The sequence below is a fragment of the Lepisma saccharinum genome, chromosome 21 (genome assembly GCF_977018435.1).
Source record: "Lepisma saccharinum chromosome 21, izLepSacc3.1, whole genome shotgun sequence".
NCBI lineage: Eukaryota > Metazoa > Arthropoda > Insecta > Zygentoma > Lepismatidae > Lepisma > Lepisma saccharinum.
Genome location: NC_139249.1, coordinates 7,352,000 through 7,374,056, shown reverse-complemented (window position 1 = coordinate 7,374,056; position 22,057 = coordinate 7,352,000). Strand labels below are relative to the sequence as shown.

The 22,057-nt window shown below is 40.3% G+C and overlaps 1 protein-coding gene across 1 annotated transcript in view; it reads left to right on the top strand.

Annotated features, from left to right (window-relative positions):
* LOC146004228 (uncharacterized) overlaps positions 1–22,057 on the top strand; it is a 53,730-nt gene that overhangs the window by 13,363 nt on the left and 18,310 nt on the right. The window contains exon 2 of the mRNA XM_083142903.1: positions 21,180–21,573. Coding sequence (XP_082999029.1) covers positions 21,235–21,573 — 339 coding nt within the window. The 5' untranslated portion in view covers positions 21,180–21,234. The remainder of the gene's footprint in view (positions 1–21,179; positions 21,574–22,057) is intronic.

Below are 22,057 nucleotides of genomic sequence, written 5' to 3'. Positions count from 1 at the left end.
AAAAATGCGAATCTTATCGACGTGTTTACATACAAGTGGCAGGCATAGCTAATCCTCGGAGCTATCTCACTCACCGTATACTGGTAGAAGTTAGCATCAAATTTACAATATCGTACCGTTAAATTTTTAACAGTCTGCTTATCAATTTACAAAAACCGGGACGTAACAGTTTTTTAAATTTAAATTTGAATATTTTATCATGCATAGAGATAGGATAATGATTGTAAATTGCAGTTGAGTGTACCATAAATATATTTCTAAAACCTGAATCATTAAAATTGTATTAGTATGGCTATGTAATGGCGGCGATTAATATTTTTAATGCGGTCATGGTAGTTTTTACGGTACATTAACGGTCTTAGATGTCATTTCTCCAGTATTTTTTTTACAGTGTATAGTACTGTGTGTGTTGTTGGTGAATAGTTCGTTACTTGTTTCCCATCTAGAGGCCAGCATAGTCTGCCTTTTACCTACCCACTGCCCGCTTGCACGCGATAACAGGTTTACCTGCTCGCCTGCCCACGGCAACGAGTCGACTTGCGTCTTTACCCGGGTTCTTGGTCTTCAAGGCGCTCTGCGCTTACAAGGTACCTGGGCATTCAACAAGACCCGGGCGCCTGCAAAACCTGCTGGAAGGAAACAGCCCTCCGGCAGCGTGTCGCTCCAGGTGTTTCATCACCACGTGGACGGCTGCAGCCAGTGTTGCCTACTTACGTAGCTACTAAATCCTACGAAGTCCTAGGAGGAGCTTCTTCTCCAAGGAGAATTTATATACTTAGCGATTTCAGTTCAGCGTAAGCAGTTTTTATCTTATTGCCAGGAAATGCACGCAATATTACAGTTTCATTTATCTAAATGAATGATCGAGCAAACAAAAATCTCCTCACTGAAAACTAATTGTTTTTCATTGCATGGTGCCTTAACCAGGCACGCAGTGGCGCAACCAGAGGGGGCAGGGTGCATTGCTCACAACCTTGGACGGAAATTGTCTAGCGGACGGGTCAGGGTGGGGGTCAAACGTTAAAGTACAAGTCTCATCAAGTTCAATGCCGTAGCAAAGGGGTAGCGGGAGTCGGCCCTGAGCGCCGAACGATCTAAGTGAGAAAAGTTTTAAAACAGAGAATGCTATGGCGGCCCGTGATATTATTTGCTATTAATGTTGGTTTGTTACGAGTTGGATGAATTAATTACGTAATATGTCGCTCCATGTGAAAAGAAAATATTGTAGATGGAAATTTTACATGCCATATGTATGTACATTCGGAATGCATTTATCATGCACTTTCTTTCTTTCAAAAATAGTTTGTGTGCTTGTTTTCCATTATTAGCTAATGTGAAATTGACGTGTTGAAAAAAAATATTTCTAATCCTCTGTTTCAACACAAATGCGTGAGAACCGACTTCTACCCCCTTTTTGCGTGATTTATGAGGATAATAATGCATTTCATGCTACTTTATTACTATTATTGTGATTGTTGTTGTTGTTACGTTTATCCAAGTACTTGCCCCCCGCCCCCCAAACGAGGGTAACGGCAATGCCCCTGGCTGGCTACGGTCCTGGTGTTCGCAGTAGAACAGTGTGTTGTTTGACTCGCGACCTCAGCGTCGAACGTGACATGTTTCAGTCCTGCCCTATATCACTATATATGCGTATATTGGTTATTTACGACATATACTTATGGATCCTGTGCCACGGAAAACCTATTTCAATGTGTGTGTGTGGGGGGGGGGTAGCAACATTCGTAAATCTCATTTCATTGGTGATGTGGCTTACGAAGCTTTGAGTTCCCTTTTTTAAGTAGTGAAAATCTATTGCAGTTGGCAACACTGCAGAACGGTGTGGTCCCGGTGCAGTTTCTACTCGAAGCAACTACGTCATGCAGAGGGAGGGGTCTGCAGTTGATGGAAAGAACGAACTGAGACCTACTAGGTATCGTAAGACTGCGGGTACCCGGCGGGTCTACAATGCCTGCCAGGAACGATCTGGGCAGGTGGGCATACAAGCTGCTCAAGCGAGGATGTTGCGCAGGTTGCATGGCATTTCAGGAGCGATGTCTCGCGAACGGGTCTGCTCCAGGTCTTGTGCAGGCCTCTGTTCCCATCGACCAAGGAACCAAGAAGAGTTATTTTATTTTGTTTTCTGCAACTTGCAGTAGCCTAGTGATTCATAACACAGAATCAGGACATCCCGATGGCGTAGTGGTAATGTAATGGCCTTGTAATAAATGGGTCCCGGGTTTGATACCAGGTGAAGACACACAGAGGTTCGGATCCCACTTTAAACTTTAGGTGACGATTAGCTTGTTTGTGCGTAAAGTGGACTTAAAACATATTTTTCATATATGCCATAACCTTCATGTGTCTTATGCTTTTCTGGCTAAAATCACGGCAGAAACACATTAATGAGAAAATAAGTGTTTCTATATAAATTACTATAAATATGTAGGATGAACTGAAATAGTAAAGAGATTTAAAGTGAAGAAGTTAATATCAGTTATAACACCATTAAGCCTTGTTTCCATGATATGAAAAACTCAATACGCTGACCAAGGCAGAAATTTATTTTATTATAAAACATAAACTAAACGTAACGTTTCAACCTTCTAGCAAGGTCTTCTTCAGACTCTGCACCAAGTACAAATGTAACAAGGTACAAAACAGGACGATATATATACACAAACATTACTCCCCTCCAGACTATTAGAAAGTTGTTCGGGAACATTCTAGCAGGTGGCTTTCCCTTGTCGACTGTACTTTTACCTAAAAGGCTAAACATATTTCCTTCCATCTAGAATTTGGTTGGACTCTTTATCTCACGTTTGTGTTTGTGTATATATATCGTCCTGCTTTGTACCTTGTTACATTGGTACTTGGTGCAGAGTCTGAAGAAGACCTTGCTAGAAGGTTGAAACGTCACGTTTAGTTTATGTTTTATAATAAAATAAATTTCTGCCTTGGTCAGCATATTGAGTTTTTTTCATATCGGTGTTATATTTGTATAATTCGTCGATATCTTGGGTATATTAAATAAATATGTGATTACAAAAAAAATGGGGCGATCTTTTCGGAATGCATCCTAATGTCAACCTCTCTTCTACAAGTACACCATTTTGTGAACTAACGAGGTTATGGCGTTTGGACCTATAGCCAGTATATGTCTCTGTGGGGCTTGTGTTGTCTTCTGTCCATGTGTGTTTGTGACTGTCCTTTCATCCATTTATCCTCATCTTCGCGATTAGCCAGAAGTAGCAGAAAATCGAAGTAAAGTAAATCAATCAATCACATAAAACCCGACTCTACTTATGAACAGTCTCCTCTATGGTCGAGAAAGTTAAGTGTGACCACTTAACTTAACCTTTAGATCTTGCCACGGAAGTTTTCGGGTTCGATTCTCTGCCTGGGCATTGCTCTTTATTGTGAGTGTTCTCTCATCACATTAATGTAATAATCGCTTATTCTTTGGCGTTTTGCCAAAAGTGGCGGAAAAGTGACACTAATTAATAAAAATAAGAGCGAGTGAATTGCCGACATAGAGATCTAGTTACTATGAATAGCCCGCCTGAAAAATAGAATAGTCATGTAGACTATATGCCCTTCTGTGGTCTACCGGTTAACATGGATATGTTCGATTGCCATGTCTTGTATTTTCCTCAATTTAATCATCACCATCGTTGCGGTAATATGTTGGTGGAAATACTTTAATTTACATGCGTCTTCACCTTGTAATCCCACTTTAAACTGTAGGTCCAGTCCCGATTAGAAAGGGGAAGAAGAACCACACATTCGGGTCAGTTTCACGTTTCTGCGTTGAGCAGACGACAGAATTCCCCTCCTCCAGCGGTGGGAGGAAGTCCATCCAGATGTACGTTCTACTGTTGCCAACTTAAGTTTTTTGGAGCAAGGTCTGTCCAATTCACGAATCGCATCGAGTACTTATATTTTCGTCTATTACTAAACGGTCTCAGTTGTAGTTAAATCCAGCTTTGGCTTTGCAGTCTAGCTCTTGTTGCTTCAGAGAAATATTATCCCCGTTTTAGGCGGGATTTAGCTCTTTTCTGGAAATCCAATGTGACAACACTTGCTGATCCGGTGGGCCGCAGCGGCAACAGGGCCCCTAAACAGGCATATGAATAACCCCCTAGCACACTTGCCTCCAAGTCTTTCCCCGCTGTTCCCTTGCATGGGCGCCCTTTCCTCCTGTTGCCTCTTGAGGGTAGCGGAACGGTCCGTCTCTTCGCTTTTGTCGACTGCAGAAAAAATGTCCTCTGAAAGATACACTCAACTGCAACGCTGTCGGTTAACTTATTTAACACTGTTGTTATTTTATTGAGAAAAAAAATAATTTCTTTACATTTTGCTGTTACCTGCGGTAACACCGGTTACATGCACGCCACGTCTCTGCTTACTGTGCATAAAGTGGACTTAAAACACCAACTCAATCAATCTAATTTACATGCATTGTGCAACAAAGCAAGTTCTAAGCGTTCATTGGCCTAAAAGTAAACGAAGCAGTTGAAGGACGGTTCAATATGGCTGCATTAAGGGGAGGAGTTACCGGGTCCAAACCCCTCTCACTGGTGTAGTAAATATTTTGCACTCATTGTGTAAGAAAATAAACTATTCACACAAAATAGTTTTAAAAAAAATAAAAGCGCAATTCTAACAGCTTTAAAATGTGAAATCAATATTATTATGGTCAATAAAATTAATGTATATCAAGCTAATACATCCAAATTGTTTATAAAGAAAAATTCATTAAAATCTTAAATAATAAATAAATAATAACGATTAAATTATAACCATTAAAATTATACCGTTCTTGGACAGCGGTAAATCTAACCCTACACATTATTTCTGTATATATACGGCCATAGTTCAATGTCCTCTGCGACAGTCAACTTGTTGCACTTTATCGTGTCAAATTGCGTGCTTACTGCGCCCTCTATTCTGCAGTCTGCTCTTACATTATTATCGATCGTGTCCACATGAATGAATACATTCCGCCATTCCTTCTGATAAAGACATAGATGATTGGCCTTTAAGCTAGCCTCATTCACAATCAGTATATTTTCGTTCACGTGTATGTCCGTTTATTATTTTGCACTATATTTTGCGTGTCTCTTTGCTGTTATTACCAATAAAAAAATATAAAAATAAGCCACGTACACGAACGGGGTCATCTGGACATTGCCTAAAAACCGACTTTCGAGATTTATCAAAACTGATGATCGTGCGCATAGAACGCTGCGCATCTATATATACTTCCTTACCTTAGTTATTTTACATGCAACGTTAGAGCCCTATATGATCTTCGACCTCCTCTCTGCTGTAGGAGATCTGCAGGGAGTTCTCTGTTCTCCATCTTCCCCTGCCATCAGGCACGTATGTAGAAATATGTTTCGGGCGGGGGGGGGGGGGTTCCCGAACCAAGTGTCTCAGGAATAATAATAATAATAATAATAATAATAATAATTAATAATAATAATGTTTAAATTAAAATAATTATATTAAATCAAAATAATACTAATTACAATACATAAATTAATATTATATTATTATTACACGATTAGGTAAAAAGACTGTATAAGAATAGAGATATAACAGCGCATATTCATTACGTAGCTAATCTGCAGTTAAGATCGGAATAATTTACATTAAAACAAATGCCCTGGCAATGAAATTAATTTCAAATAGATGAATAATTTAATACTTATCGAATAGCAAAAATGATGTTAAATGCAGTTGGAGGAAAAAAGTAAGTTTCTGATTAAAATTTTATGCACATTATTTTGAGTAATAGTGTAAATCATCTTTGTAATGTCATTCAAAGCCGTATGATCCCAATATAATCCTTGCCTTCTAAAAAGTTCAGAGGAAATTAATAACCATCGATTATGCAACAAATGCTAATATTTTCATTACTTAATTTTAGTATTTGGTAAGTTTTTCGGGGGGTCCGGACCCCTGGACCACCTAAATACGTCCTTCGTGTCCTTCAAACCCCTATAATCCCAATATAATCCTTGTCTTCCGATAAGTTTAGAGGAAATTATACAACAAATGCTAAACGAGTATATTTTCATTATTTAATTTTAGTGCTTGATAAATCTTTCGGGGGGGGGACCCCTGGACCCCCTAAATACGTCCTTGCATGCCATCCTCTAATCCAAATCCTTCCTCAATTCGTCTAACCACATCGGTTAATCTCCTCATTTCCCCTAGTCCAGTACATTCTTGCATGTAGCATTCTCTTTGGTAACCTGTTATTCTCCGTTTTTTCATTTGCCCTGTTCATTCCATTCTGTGCCTTTATCTTGATTTTCTTATTCTACCTCGTTGTTTACCCTTCGTGGTTCATATATATTTTTTTCCTATTCTTTCTAAGATCCTTACGAAATTTTCGTCATATGTTGTCATGGTCCACACTTCTGCGCTATAAGTAATTATAGATCACAGTGTATGTACACACATTGTATGTGTATATATACACACGCGCGCGCATAACCCGTACTATATATTCAATATAAAATGCAATAAAGTACGAAATCATTAACCCTAGCTTACCCAAGGGGAGGGGAGGGAGGTCTGTCAGTCTCACCGCTTCTAACTTTTCGATTTTTCCAATGTGAAAATAAATTACATTGTTCGCTAGGGTGTTCCCAATATTTCTGTATTACTTTTGTTCATAAGAACATAAATGTAAATAGGAGGCAAAATGCTCTTTGTGGGCCTATCAGGCGTCATCTTTGAAGGCGTTTCATTCGAGACACTCATGCCAGTGAGAGTGTACAATTGGTTGGTAATTATGGTGATTTTTGTAATTATTATAATTAATAATCAACTGCACCTCTATAAACAAAAAGGCATTAATGAAAAATTATTATGTTTTTTGTAAGTTTTAGTGAATGGTAAAATATGTGTGCGACACTCCTGCAATAATTGGTCATTATGTTTTAGTAATGATGATAATTTTTGTAATTATTAAATTCATAAATAACTGCACGTATATAATCAACAAAGGAAGCAGTGATACAATAAGAAAATGCTTTCTTGAATTTTAGTGATAAAAAAGTGTGGGCCTTTGAGACCTCTCAGGTAAGTAAGTTTCTCGTACGGCACTTTATTGCATACTAGCTGATTGCCCGGCGTTGCCCGGGTATTTATTTATCCTAATCTTCTATTAGACAGGAAAATAATGAATTCTAACTATAGTGCAAAATGAACTTGGAGTTGAACGGCATTGGGAGTGTCACTATTCATATTAGCGACCACGTAAACTATGGATTCCACACTAATATCGGTCATTCTCGTCTCGCAACACAAAGTCATATCAGCCTGAATGTTAGACAACCCGAGAAACACTATCGTTGTGCGGGATTGCATAGAGTCACGGATGTCTGTTTGTGCAGAATTTAATATCGGTAGTTTTCGATTATATTTACATGTCACTCCTTCCCACCCCACCCCTAGAGGTGCCAGGGGTGTCTTATCCCCAAGTATTCTTTCCAGATTGCAAGTGATACGTGTACCAAGTTTGGTTGAAATTGCTCCAGGCGTTCGAAAGTTATGTCGGAACAAACATACACACACCCACACACACATACATACATACATTTTTATATAGATAGATTATTGGCTTTGTTCTGATCGTTAAATTCTCATATTGTAGTACTTTGTCTTACGTAAAGTTATGAAAATCAATTTATCTTGCGCCTCTTATTCAGTTCTGCAGGAGGGCCTACTGCCTACGTCCCAAACGAGTATGCTCGATTGACGAACCTGCATGCATTCACCTTGACTTTCGTCTCGAACGATGTTTAGGATGGAGTTGCCAATTACGAAAAAACAGTGTTGCCGTGCACTCATCTGAGAGGAAACCTCTAACCTCATCGTCTTTTCGCTGACAGGCTATGAAGGTCGTTTCGAAATGTCAGAGAAAGGTGAAGTCTGGATGAGACTATGGATCGTTGATTTTGGTGCGGGAATCGCGCCTTTTCTGAACAGAACTTTTGCCTATTTTTTTTAACAACCTTCATATTCTCGTTCCTACATATACAGGGTGTTTCAAATTGATTTGAACGATAAAAACACGTTCAGCCGCCGGGTGTCAGGCTGACCAGTTGTAAAATGGCTGCCGTAATTGGAGAAACATTCTTGAACATGGCGGCTACGTGGCTTATGCCACAGCTGACACACGGCAGTGCAGACTTTATCTATCCCAATGCCACTTCCACCCCAATGTAAGGGGGTTCCTTAACGAGAGATTGTCACAACACATCGATGGATTGGGCGCGCAGCTAACAATTACTGTATTGACGTGTGCATAGTAGCGAAGGGTGCTCACATTGAGCATTTGTGATTTAACTTGGCGATAACCATTGGCACTTAAAATTGGACAGTTTACATTTCATATGTGTGAAATTGCATCTCATTTTGACCATTTATGAATAAAATATAACAATTTGAAATCGTTTAAATAATTTTGAAACACGGGCGTAACTTGGAACCTAATTTCGAGGGGCAGAATCAAACTGAGCCTAATTTTGAAGGGGCAGAATCAAATTCGGCCTACTTTTGAAGGGGAAGAATGAAACTGGGCCTAATTTTGAAAGGGCAGAATCACACTTGGACCTAAATTTGAGGGGGCAGAATCGAACTTGGCTAAATTTTGAAAAGGCAGAATCAAACTGGGCCTAATTTTGAAGGGGCAGAATCAAACTGGGCCTAATTTTGATGGGGCAGAATCAGACTTGAGCCTAATTTTGAGGGTGCAGATTCAGACTTGGGCCTAATTTTGAGGGTGCAGAATCAGACTTGGGCCTAATTTTGAGGGTGCAGAATCAAACTTGGAACCTAATTTTGAGGGTGCAGAATCATACTTGGGCCTAATTTTGAGGGTGAAGAATCAAACTTGGGCCTAATTTTGAGGGTGCAGAATCAGACTTGGGCCTAATTTTGAAGGGGCAGAATCAGTCTTGGGCCTAATTTTGAGGGTGCAGAATCAGACTTGGGCCTAATTTTGAGGGTGCAGAATCAAACTTGGAACCTAATTTTGAGGGTGCAGAATCATACTTGGGCCTAATTTTGAGGGTGCAGAATCAACCTTGAGCCTAATTTTGAGGCGGCAGAATCAAACGTCCTAATTTTGACGGGGCAGAATCAACCTTGGGCCTCATTTTGAAGGGGCAGAACCGGACTTGAAGCCTAATTTTGAGGTTGGGGGGGGGGGGGGAAGGATGAAACCTGTGACTTAACTTTGGGAGAAGAGAGACTAAAAGTTTTGCATCCAATACAAACAGCGTGCAGGATTATATGTTCAATAACTGTGACGTTTGCGAAACCACAAATATTTATCTTTATTATTTTGCTCCTCAGGTCCCCTAACTCGTAAATTTTAATAAACCTGATTTTTTTGGCGGGGGCGGGGCCAAATGCCCCCCCTTTACTCCCGCCAAATTATGTCTATACACTTGCATATTGAAACGTGTCGTGATGTGAAGGTAGGACCTCACACATTCACAGTATACGACATTTGTGGAGGTGATGTGATCAGCAACACGCTCCGGCAGCCCTTACCCCCAACCCGAGGTACCCATCTATTAGAGGCTGGGTGAAATCTAGAGCCTTAGGTGCATTGTTGGAGAAATTTCCACCTAAGATCACCTATCCCCGGGAATCGGACACAGGTCTCCCGCCTGACTGTCATACGTCTTACCGAGTGCGTCTCTCTCTCCCTCTTCCTCTCTCTCTCTCTTCCTCTCTCTCCCTCTTCCTCTCTCTCTTTTTCCCTCTTTCTTTCACACACATCAACATAAGCATCCAACTACACATACATTGATTGATTGATTTTACTTCGCTTTTCGGCCACTTTTGGCTAATCGCGAAGATGAGGACGAGTGATGATACGTTGAAATTGATGAAGAGATCCCTTGAATTCAAGGCGACAACGTTACCGCTACGCCAACAAGGAAGCCCATACACACTTGCGGGGTGTAGAGGGTGACTCTTCCTGAAGCCACCCTTATGTCAACGTCACTTCCACTCAATAGATCGTGGACTGCATTTTTTGCAGACTAACGAGGCTCTGGCGTCTGGACTCACAGCCAGTATGATCCTTTGTTAGGCTCGTCTTGTTTTCTGTTCATGTGTGGTTATGATTGTTCCATCGTTCATTTCATCTTTTTACAGCTCATCCTCACCTTGGCGATTAGCCAAAACTTGAAGAAAAACGAATTAAATTTAAAGAAAACAAAAACAAATTCATAAACATACATAGATATATATACACGATAATATATTGTGTGCTTGCCTGTATGCCGGAGTGCTTAGCGTCAGGCCGGAATTTATATAATGTTGTGGCCCGGAGTTAAAACCATGCTAGGACGCCAGGATTGAGGTTGAGTGTACACGAACTCCCTGTTGTTTAGAAATTTCCCGGTTATCCAAAAGTGGCAGAAATGTGACGACAAAAAAGAACCGTTTAAAACCAGAGCTCCACACTCACACACTTTTTGCCCCCGCACTTACGGCCTCTTGATGCTAAACCTTGTCTACCTTCCCACCCAGTTTTGGCACCCGATAGCTGCAAGTGTTTAGAGCTTTACTTTTTGTTCACGTATCTCTTTGTGCCACCTGCTCTGAGGGTTGATTTCAACTTTGAAACCACGAAAATATCATAGACCAGATATGGAGAGTAGGAAGGCTGAAGGAGCGAAGCCATGAGCTCGTGCATTGTCATGCTACGATATGCAGTCCATGCTTCATTCTCCCTTCACGCTCTTCAGACTTTCAAGTAAATTTACTTATTGGCTACCTCAGTGGCGTCGAGTGGTTGCCAAAACTGAGGCCTGGGGGGGGCGGGGGGGCAAGGAAAGTTTACTTTCTGTTGGTTGATAAAGTTTAACATTAAGAGGCCATACTGTGGGGTCAAACCTTGTTCCCCTAATCGTCGCCACTGTTCTGACTCAGTACATGCAAAAAAGTAATGACGAGCGAAGTTCTTCCTTTAAAAAAAGTAAGAATTTTCACTTAACTCCTTTGAAATGTGGCTTCACGACACGCTACTAAGCACAGAAGTCGAATTCCTACAGGAGCACTTTGATTTACACGTAGAGCTTCAATCTAAGTTCAGCTGAATAAAGTTTACTCAATTTTTCAGCGTACGTATGTAGTGGGTGATGGCGCGTTTGTTCTGCATTACGCGAAACATCAGTGGTACTCACTTTCAATCTCCGTTGATACAATTTGAGAAGGGGCAGGGGGGCAAAATCTCCAAAAGAGAAAAAAATCAAGCATCACGGAGTAAACAATTCCATCCAATTTCGTGGTCCACTTTTGGGAAGTACCTTTAGTCATTAAGTGCGAGCTTCCAGATAGGACAAAGCCACACCCTTGACGTGCAGGTTGCACGCAACTTCGATTTTTGTCAAGTCAGGAATGTTCCCCGTGTGCCTTTTGTGTTTCTGAATTCGACGGCCGAGGAGGAGGGGGTGTTGTAGAGAGAGGTGATAATGGTCGATTTTCTCGCGTGTCCCTTGTTTCCTCTTGCAAATAAAAATGAAACAGGAACGGCTAATACAACATATCGACTGTTTTTGGTAGTCACATTGAGTTTCAGCAAGTTTCATTTAGGTGTTAGTGTTTTGTTTTGTCGGCGTGAAAAGAGAGCTTCGTTGTGGGGAAATTATCGACATTCATGATAAATTGGATACGTAAATATCTTGTCGCGTGCCAGTGGCGGCGATTGGGTGCTAAAACTAGGGGGAATAGTTCACTTCCTCTTACTAGACAAGGCTCACATAGTGCTGAGGAAAAAGTGGAAGGGAAGGCAACTGTCCCCCCCACACCAGCTTAATCGCCGCCAATGTAGTTGAACGTAAGGAGCATCGAGAAGGCATTCCAACATGGAATGCCCTACCTAAGAGCATGTTAAATACGAGACATCTAACATAGAATACTTTCCAATGAAGTAAAGATTTTCCTTTTAACAGAGCAGAGATTATGTTTAAACACTATAATGTAATTTGTATGCTTATGTTATGTTCGTTTATTTATATTTTCTTTTCCATTTTTATACAGGGTGTACCATAAGTAATAGCGCAAACTGACACAGTTGAAAGTACACGATAATAGAAGCAAAAAAGTCTCAGTAAGCATGGATCTGCAAACGAGCCGTTTTCGAGATAATCGCGAATGTGTGGTTACAAGCCGTCACTGACTTCATTGTTTGTAAACGTCGTCCTAGTTGGTAAAATGTACTCTTCGTTGCTGTAAGGTTCCATTTTCACTACGCAGTACAACACAACTGACGTGACTCCCACAGTACGATTAGACTGTGTACTGATTGTATCCATCCTGTTTGATTGCAACGCCACCTCTCGGAAATGTTGTGTTTTGTAAACAAAGAGCAAACCTCTGACCGCGCAAGGAGTAAAGCACTCTGTGTTTACAAAATGCAATCAGTGACGGCTTCTAACCACACATTCGCACGCATTATTAGCATTTTACAAACTAGGACGACGTTTACAAACAATGAAGTCAGTGACGGCTTGTAACCACACAATCGCAATTATCTCGAAAACGGCTCGTTTGCAGATCCATATTTACTGAGACTTTTTCGCTTCTATTGTCGTGTACTTTCAACTGTGTCAGTTTGCGCTATTACTTATGATACACCCTGTATATTTGGCTCTTTACATATTGTTGTTTTGTGATTTCTATTTGTATAATATGTAAGCAATTATTTCATGAATAGTATTATTCTGCATGTAAATCGTAAATGTTATATTATACTGTATTATTATTGTAACCTAATATCAGAAATGCAAGCTTAATTGTATCCCGTGACACGACGCTAATAAATATTTTAAGAACTTTTAAAAGTATTTAGTTATATTACAACTAACACGCCTAAACCTTATTTCGAGGACCCTTTTATTTTGCGATCCACTTAGTCTTTTGGCAATCTATGGTCTCAGACGTACGTTGGAATTTCATAATGAGCTGGGATTACACACTTCTGGCGTCTGCATTTGTGCTGCCACCTGGAATGCTTCATGGGAACTAATTCACACACACTGTTCACATTTACCACTGTTTGGGGAACATCACGGAATTAACTCAACATTTTATCAGGACATTATTTTATAATTTTCAGCTGATTTTTCTTCCCCAGACTCAATTTGGTTCCCCGATGTGAAGGCGTGTGTTTACAAAGCAGTATACGAGTGCGGTTTTCGCCTATTCACGCGACATTAATCAAGGAATTTCAATCGAGTAATTCATGCGATTGTATGATCAGGACACCCACGTCTGGACACACACATGGCCAATATAATCCAGTGTGGAGCTCATGTTGTGTCTTGTGAATACGCGTTTATGATTGTCCCTTCATCAATTTCACCTTATCACTATTCATTCTCAACTACGCAATGGATGATATTCAGCGAACAACTTCCCCCACAATTCATTGCGCGAAATCACGCCCGCAGGCGAACAGATCAGGCATTCAAAACATGCCCGAGTAAAGGACGAATGACTTTGTTCCCGTTCGCCATTGGACGAGGGTAGAAACATACTCCATGTTGGCCACGTGATTAAAGGTTGATTCTCATTGGTAGAGGAGGACCCAGTAGACAAAATAAGGTATTGCTAAGTTAAGGCCGAATCACACGGAACTGGATATCCAGTTAGTTGGCGCTGAACTGGCTACCTGCCCGGTTGACTGCTTGACTGGTTTGGAGGAATAGGACATGTTCTAATTGCTATTGGCTTTCCTCGACTGGATTCTGTGGAACAGCCAATCAGAGCAAAGTTTGGCCATGTGAAGATAATCTGTGAGTTTCCAAAGGGAAGTTTTTTGTCTGTGCTTTCAGAGTGTCGGCTGTTTTTGTTTTTGTTTCTCGATAAAAAGAAAAAGCAACGAGATGACGTGCAGTGCATTCGTGTTCAGTTCATTAATATTTAGGGGTATTTATGCAAACCGATGAGATATGTACGTGACAAATATGATTAGCCGAAAATGAAAATCCTTATTATTAATTATTAAATTAAATTATACGCATTGATTGCCATATTTATTTTCGAGCCAATCTCTAGTCCATATTTTTCCTTTTTTAATATTTAATAACATCACAAAGCAGTAATTCTCCTATAACATTCTTCAAATTGCTCGTTCATCTTTACAGATTGTCTTCTCTGTGCAATGTCTTATGGGAACAAAAGTCTATCGACAAGTATGGTACAAGTATGGTGTGAGGCGAAAACTAGCAAATGGGTAGCCAGTCCAGCGCCAACTAGGGCATTCCTACTGGAATTCCAGTTCCGTGTGATTCAGGCTTAAGCATTGTGCGTATGGATTCTGCCGAAATGAGAGGAATGTGTACGTATAAAATAGCGCAAGATTCTCGCTGTTAGAAGGCTTCTCATACACTTCCCTTAACACCTACCAATCTGTTTACCGGACTTCATGTTGTTTCTTCCCAGAGTGCACTGCGTGATGACGTCAAGTTGAATATCAACAATTAGCGATAAGTGGCAGAAGAGCGAAGTAAAATAAATGAGCCAATCAAAGAAATTTATGATATTCAGCCATGTGTTGAGGCGGGTTGAAGAAGGAGATCAAGATTAGAATATTCGATTTCAGTTTTTCTCAGACCTGCGTAGAAACTACAAGAAAAACGATATTGAACATGAACTTGGTTCAAAGTTTCCTGCCCTTTCAAAAATTGCAACAACATTGGGAAAAGAAGAACAAAGGAAACTTCGAGGAAGAAACTGCATGTGCTTGACGTGGTCGTATATTATTTCAAGATCAGATTAACAAGCGGAGCAAAATTAGCGATCTCGCTACCTCATTGGCCAAGTCAAAGAGAAACAGTTCTGACGTCACGCAACACCTTTGCGGTGTCACGGAAGGTTCCGGTCTGGCTCCCGGAAGAGTTAAAGAAGTCGAACACGCTAGCTACACGTATTGGGATGGGACTCCTGCTGCTTTCCGAAGCCAGGAAAGAACTCTATGGACACTGCTTTAGTAATTTCCATTACTAATGCAGGATGGTCTGAGGAGATAGCAGAGTCTTAATCTGTCTGCCTTGGAGCCTTGGCGTGTGCCTCAAGGACTTTACTGTGACAATAAATCGATGTGAGTTAAGATTTTTGTCAGTATCCGGAAGGTTACTTAACTGGAAGATAACTTAGTTAAATTCATTTTTTGGTTTATTTAATGTCACTTTTATACTTCCCTCTCGGAAAGTTGATTTGTTCCAAAGGTAACTGAGTTACAGTTTATTTGTTCCGGAGGCAACTGAGTTAGAGTTACTTTGTTCCATAGGTACTTGAGTTACAATGAATGAATGAATTAAAATTATTGGGTGCGGCGGCACTTAAGGCCATTTTGCACCCTTCAATATATTCGGGGAAATATCCCCCTACCCAAAATTCTGACTTGAGGGACTAAAACAAGGGGTGTAAAAAGCCCCTTGGGAAATACTTGAGTTACAATTACTTTGTTCCAGAGGCAACTGAGTTACAGTAACTTTGTTCCAAAGGCAATTGAATTAAAGTTACTTTGTTCGAAAGGGAACTCAGTTACAGTTACTATGTTCCAAATGTAACTGAGTTACAGTAACTTTGATTCAAAGGCAGCTGAGTTACAGTAAGTAACTTTTTCCAATGGCAACTGAGTTACAGTAACTTTGTTTCAAAGCCAGCTGAGTTACAGTAAGTAACTTTTCCAAAGGCAGCTGAATTTCAGTAACTTTGCTTCAAAGGCAGTTGAGTTGCAGTAAGTGACTTTTACCAAAGGCAGCTGAGTTACAGTAACTTTGTTTCAAAGCCAGCTGAGTTACAGTAAGTAACTTTTCCAAAGGCAGCTGAGTTACAGTAAGTAACTTTTCCAAAGGCAACTGAGTTAAAGTAACTTTGTTTCAAAGGCAGTTGAGTTGCAGTAACTTTGTTTCAAAGGGAACTGAATTATAGTAACTTTGTTTCAAAGACAGCTGAGTTACAGTTAGTAACTTTTTCCAAAGGCAGCTGAGTTACAATAACTTTGTTTCAAAGGCAGTTGAGTTGCAGTAACTTTGTTCCAAAGCGAACTGAATTATAGTAACTTTGTTTTGAAGGTAACTCAGTTAAAGTTACCTTTTTCAAATGTAACTTAGTTACAGTTCAGTTATTAATGTCGAAATTTTCAGAATTGCGTAACAAATTTTAATGTTAAAGTAATCTATACTGTTATTACAATATATATTTATAATATTTTGTACAGTAATGGGTTTGTGTTTCGAATATTTCATTTTATTTACTCTTTAGTAACTGCAATCTAAGACAAGAATAGATACAAGAAATCGGAAATTATCTATTGTGTGATAATCAATAGAAAGCACGATACTCCGTGAAATGAAGAGTTGTAAAAATATCCTTTTCCCCATAATCATGAAAGTGAACTCGGCAGAAATTCAACTATCGATGCCTTTTACATTGAAATTGAGACCGTAGCCAAGAACGACAATGGACATGTCATCTGGAATTTCTCAGTGGTTCACAATAGACACGTGACTCGATCGTTCGATCAGTCGCAAACCAATTAGGCTGGACTTCATTTCGCAGCTCACCGAGAGAAGTTACGACGAGAGAAAACAGGAGGCCATGACAATTGAACAGACTGGATAACTTTGTTCAAGACGAATTAATCGCAAGCAATCATGGGAAGGAGATCTGCACCCTGTAGCTTTATTGATGAGATTCGTGACACGATAGAAAAACTAATTTGGAATCTAGTTGGCCCGATAGTTAACTGACTCAATAAGAAAAGCATTCATTACATTGACAAAGGAAAGATAAATAGGCTTTCTATGTTATGATAAGATCTTGCCTATTTATGCCTCGTGTCAAACACTTATTTGAACAAAATGCAAGCATTATTACTTAATAGGCCGAAAGCATACATACTTTTTGTTCACAGAAAGAAAACTGCACTTTGTCCAAGCCACATAATAAAGATGATGAAATAGCATGTACGCTTGTAATTAATGTCTGAATGTAAGTGAGACAAATAATGTTTCTGTGTGTTTTGTCTTCAAAGACAATCAGGTCATTAAAGACTTCCGTAAATATTGAACCTTTATTAAATGACTTTTGTCGTACATGTGAAATTGTTCGATGGGCGGTCAGTACAACCAACCAACTTGGTTTTCTGGTGAGCATTTTCACATGATTCTGTTGTTTTCAAATCTGAGTGGTGATTTTGAATTAGCTTAGTTTCTAAACTAATTACTAATTACTGATTCTCATTTGTGGATTATTTATATGTGACGGAAACTAGATGTGCTATGAATGAATGCGTGTCTATGTACCTATGTGAGCAGCACTAGACTTGTCGATGGAGCCTCCCTGTACAGTTCCGTACAGTTTGTATGCCGGCCACGATGTTTTGATTTCACTTGAACCTGTTTCTTTCTCCTCGCTCAACAAGATCCAATCTCTCGACAATGATATTTTCCTGGATCGACTACTTCGTTTCAAATGAAATGTAGAAATCCACCCAAAATACTGAAGTTTCCGCGCAATTAAAAAATGAATTCCAATAAAGTATAAATGTTCTAACTTTAGCACGCAATGAAGCCTAGCTTCTTTGCCTTAGATTCCACGAAAATGCTTTCCCCTTAATATCCAGAGAAGACACATAGTTGGAGACAGAGTTGCCAAATTTAGCTCTTGCCTCACGTAACAACTTATCAAGTTAACAATTTAAGTGTTGTAAAGTAACTGTTGATAACATTACTCCAATGGCAAAAGTAACTATGTTCCAGTTACAACTGCTTACTTTTAAAAGTAGCTAGTTACAGTTAGAAGTTACAGTTATTTTTCAGTTATATATATATATATATATATATATATATATATATATATATATATATACGAGGGTAAAGTCATTAGTCATGGCAACTATTTTTTTTCTTGCAAACAGGGGACAACACGAAAAATCTAAGATGTACGTTTGAAAGTGTATGGAATGTACCTTCGAATGAAGCCACCAGATGAAGTCTGGATGCAGGAGACTGTCGTAGGGAAGATGCAGAACACAGGATGTTGGACAACAGTGTTTTATTATGAGGCAGATCGGCAGTTGACACTCTGCCCCGTTTGAAAGCCTTTCGAACGCTGTCACTCACCGACTGAACTTGGGTGCGTGCTTACTACCCCACCGTTGTTCACATACACCATCTGGTGGTTTCTTTCGAAAGTACATTTCATACACTTTCAAACGTATATCTTAGATTTTTCGTATTGTCCCCTGTTCGCGAGAAAAAAAATAGTTGACATGACTTATGACTTAACCCACGTATGTATATACAGGGTGATTCAGAATTCCTATTACACACTTCTAGGGGTTGTAGAGGGACCTTAGTGGATCAAGTTTTGATAAGGAACCCATGTCCGGAAATGTACTGTTTTGGTACTACACAGATGACAAGATCACATAATAGTGTATAATAGGACTTCTGAATCAGCCTGTGTGTGTGTGTGCGTGTAGCTGAGCCGATCCCACTTTGAACCGATCCCGATACTCTTACCGATTTACCGATTCCCACCGATACAAAAGGAAGTTTGAAGTTTGCATAATTTCCAGGATAATTAGGTTCCTCGAAAGTGTCGCACGGCCATTGTAAAAGACCAATATGCCGTAAAAGCATCGGCTGGTATTGGTAGATGAATTCCAACCGATATTTTCCGATACCGATATCACCTGTATCGGCCCATACCACTGCATCAGCATCGGCTCAGCCATAATATATGCAGGGGAGATTCCTTCATGTAGGAAGTGAGTAACTTCCTACAGTTCATTTGTATTTATTTCCAGTTCTCTGCTTTATAGGAGTCTAAAGCGTGTTATAAAATTATGAGCGCAACGTACGAACAATTGCGTAGGTTAGCTACTGTCAAGAGTTCACTGGTCTCTTTCGCTCAGCCTCAGCTCAGCCCAAAGACTATGGTAAAAAAGGTAAAGTTTTCCCCTGGGCTTAGCACAACGCCATGAAGGCGTATAGGGGGTGTGAGGGTAACGCCCCACACTTTCTTGATCCGGTCGTGAGTGGGGGTGATGTGATCAGCAGCACGCCCCTGACCGCCTTTACCCCCCAGGGTTTCCCCCAGGTACCCATGTTATTCGACGCTGGGTGGGCGCCGGGGCCGCTTCCAACGTTAGAAAAGTTCCCGGATTTGAACCGACCGGGGATCGAACCCGGGACCTTTAGAATGGTAGTCAGACGCGTTACCGACTGAGCCACCGCGGCCACTATGGTTCCAGGCTTTTCTGTTGCTCGCTGAGGAACCTCGGCGGTCTTCCTACGGACAGATGGATGAGGAGTGGGAAGGGGCAGTGAAGGGAGGGGGGTAAGGTTGCGAAGATCAGCGAGGACCGAGGAACCAGCAAGACGTTCCTCACAATCAGCGATGCCAACCCCAGCAAAATGGTACTAAACCAAGCACAGTTCGATCTATGTTGGCACTTAGCACCCTGCTTTTGGCACAATGGTAAAATCTAGCATAATCTGCAAACGCTAATCCCTGTGAGAGGAAAATTGAATTCAAAGGAATATGTTTTCAGGAAATAAAAATAAAATTGTGTACAAATCTTATTTCTACTACACCAGCGGACATGTTTAAAATGAAAGGGAGTATGCCGATCCAGCGGAAAGCTTTTCTACAACCATGCCACGATTCATCCTCTATCTTTTCTTCATCCTGCCCGATTTAGTTCGTCAGGAGATTTTAGAGTAAGAAATCGGTAGAAAGTGGTGGTAAACAATTTTCTCAAACCCTTCTATGTTAAATCCATGTCGTTTGTTGCACCATTTTAAACAATTTTTGGGGAAAAGTTACACTATAGGTGCGTTCTGAAAGTCATAACGAACGAATCGAACGAAAGTAACTGGCCTCGTGAACCTGGTGAAACCAGTTATTTTTCAGACATTATGGGACGCTCTAGACGAAAGCGCAGGCGCAGCGTTTTGTTTATAAAAAATTTCCGCATGGCATCCAGCGGAAGGCATTTCCTTCTGGCAGGAAGAAACTCTACTGCGGATACTGTTACTCATTTTAATATTGTAAGAACAGTTGAGGCACACTCATCTTGTGCATGTTGCTTCATAACGCTCTCTGTTAAAATTATAATACAATTCCCGAACTAGTGCAGTTTGAAGCCATCATGCACCCGCGGTGTCTGCAGGCAGCAGACGATTCTCACCGAACAAACCAACCTCCTGGTTCGTGCGATTGGCGAATCTCGTTCTTGCACGACACGCACGGAATGCGACTTTTGGGACAGCATAATGAACCTCACGAAACGCACGGAAGCACTTATGGAACGGCCAGTTGCCATAACTCGTTTAACGCGTTAAACTCGTGCGACTTTCGGAACGGGCCCTATGATATAACTGTTAATAGTAAGTAAATAAGTTGAAAACTCTAGAAAAGTAGATGCAAAATTACAATTATCCGAAAAAAATAATAATTAATAATAAATCCTAGCACAATTTAGAAGCATTTAGCATCATTTCAAAGTTTAAGCAGTACTTTTTATTATCGTCAATCCAACGACGACAGGGAGGGGGAAGAAAATATAAATTCTTGCAAAATATGAAATATCGTTAATGTTATTTTCGTCTTTTTTTATAGGTTCACATTTAAATGTTTCATAGTTCAAAATTAAGAGCAATGGCCCCTTGCCCTACCTTGAGCATGGGCCTGCAGCTAACATTCTAAATGCAGTGGATAGTACAGTGGGATCCATGAGTATTGTCGTACAAATTGTCCATCACCATGTTCGTGCACTTTATTTGACCCAATAAGAGCTTCAAGAATTAAAAGAAATCTCAAAACAAGATGTTGATAACTTCTGCACCAGCATACATAAAAATCCATCGCTTAAAAACACACAGGATGTAAGAAAAAAATTAATGAAAATAGTCATGGACAATTTGCACGGTAATACTCATGGATCCCACTTTACAAGCAATACGTGTGAATGTAATCGAACTCATTTTTCAAACCTTCCTCGGTTACCATAACATATTCCTACACTCCGCAAAAGCCACGAGTCGCCACTGATTATATGTATGTATGTATGTATGTGTATATATATATATATAAATTCCCTCTCATATGATTTCTTTCAGAGTCCATATCCTATCCGAATGCCTGGCTACTTCGGTGGGTACAAGCTGGCAGAGAATGAAAAAGGAAAAGAATTTCGCCGGCTCCAAAGGCAGTAACAACAAGATCGAGGGCTACATTGAGAAGGTCATCAAGATGGACTCGAAGGCTGACACGCCGGCAAGCGTGTCCACACCCGTCCAGCAGCAAGATGGCGTACTGTACGTGCCTACCGGAACGCTCCCTGGCAGCGTGTCCGACCCCAGCACGAGGCACGAGCTGTTGGACGCCGTGGAAGTAGGCGATGTGGAGCACCTTCAGCAGCTGCTCTCAACCGGTTTGGACACCAACGCCATCTGCGACGACAAAGGAAGATGGCCGTTGCACATTGCGGCGTCGAAGGGATCCACGGAAATGGTTAGCAAAGTTCTTTGCGATTTTCATGTCCAAATGACCAAGAGAGTTCTTTGCGATATTTATGTCCAAATTAGAAAAAGAGTAATTTGCGATTTTCATGTCCAAATGGTTAGTGGAGTTATTTGCGATTTTTATGTCCAAATAACCAAGAGAGTTTTTGCGATTTTCATGTCCAAATGGTTAGTGGAGTTATTTGCGATTTTTATGTCCAAATAACCAAGAGAGTTTTTGCGATTTTCATGTCCAAATGGTTAGTGGAGTTATTTGCGATTTTTATGTCCAAATAACCAAGAGAGTTTTTGCGATTTTCATGTCCAAATGGTTAATAGAGTTATTTGTGATTTTTATGTCCAAATAACCAAGAGAGTTTTTGCGATTTTCATGTCCAAATGGTTAGTGGAGTTATTTGCGATTTTTATGTCCAAATAACCAAGAGAGTTTTTGAGATTTTCATGTCCAAATGGTTAGTGGAGTTATTTGCGAT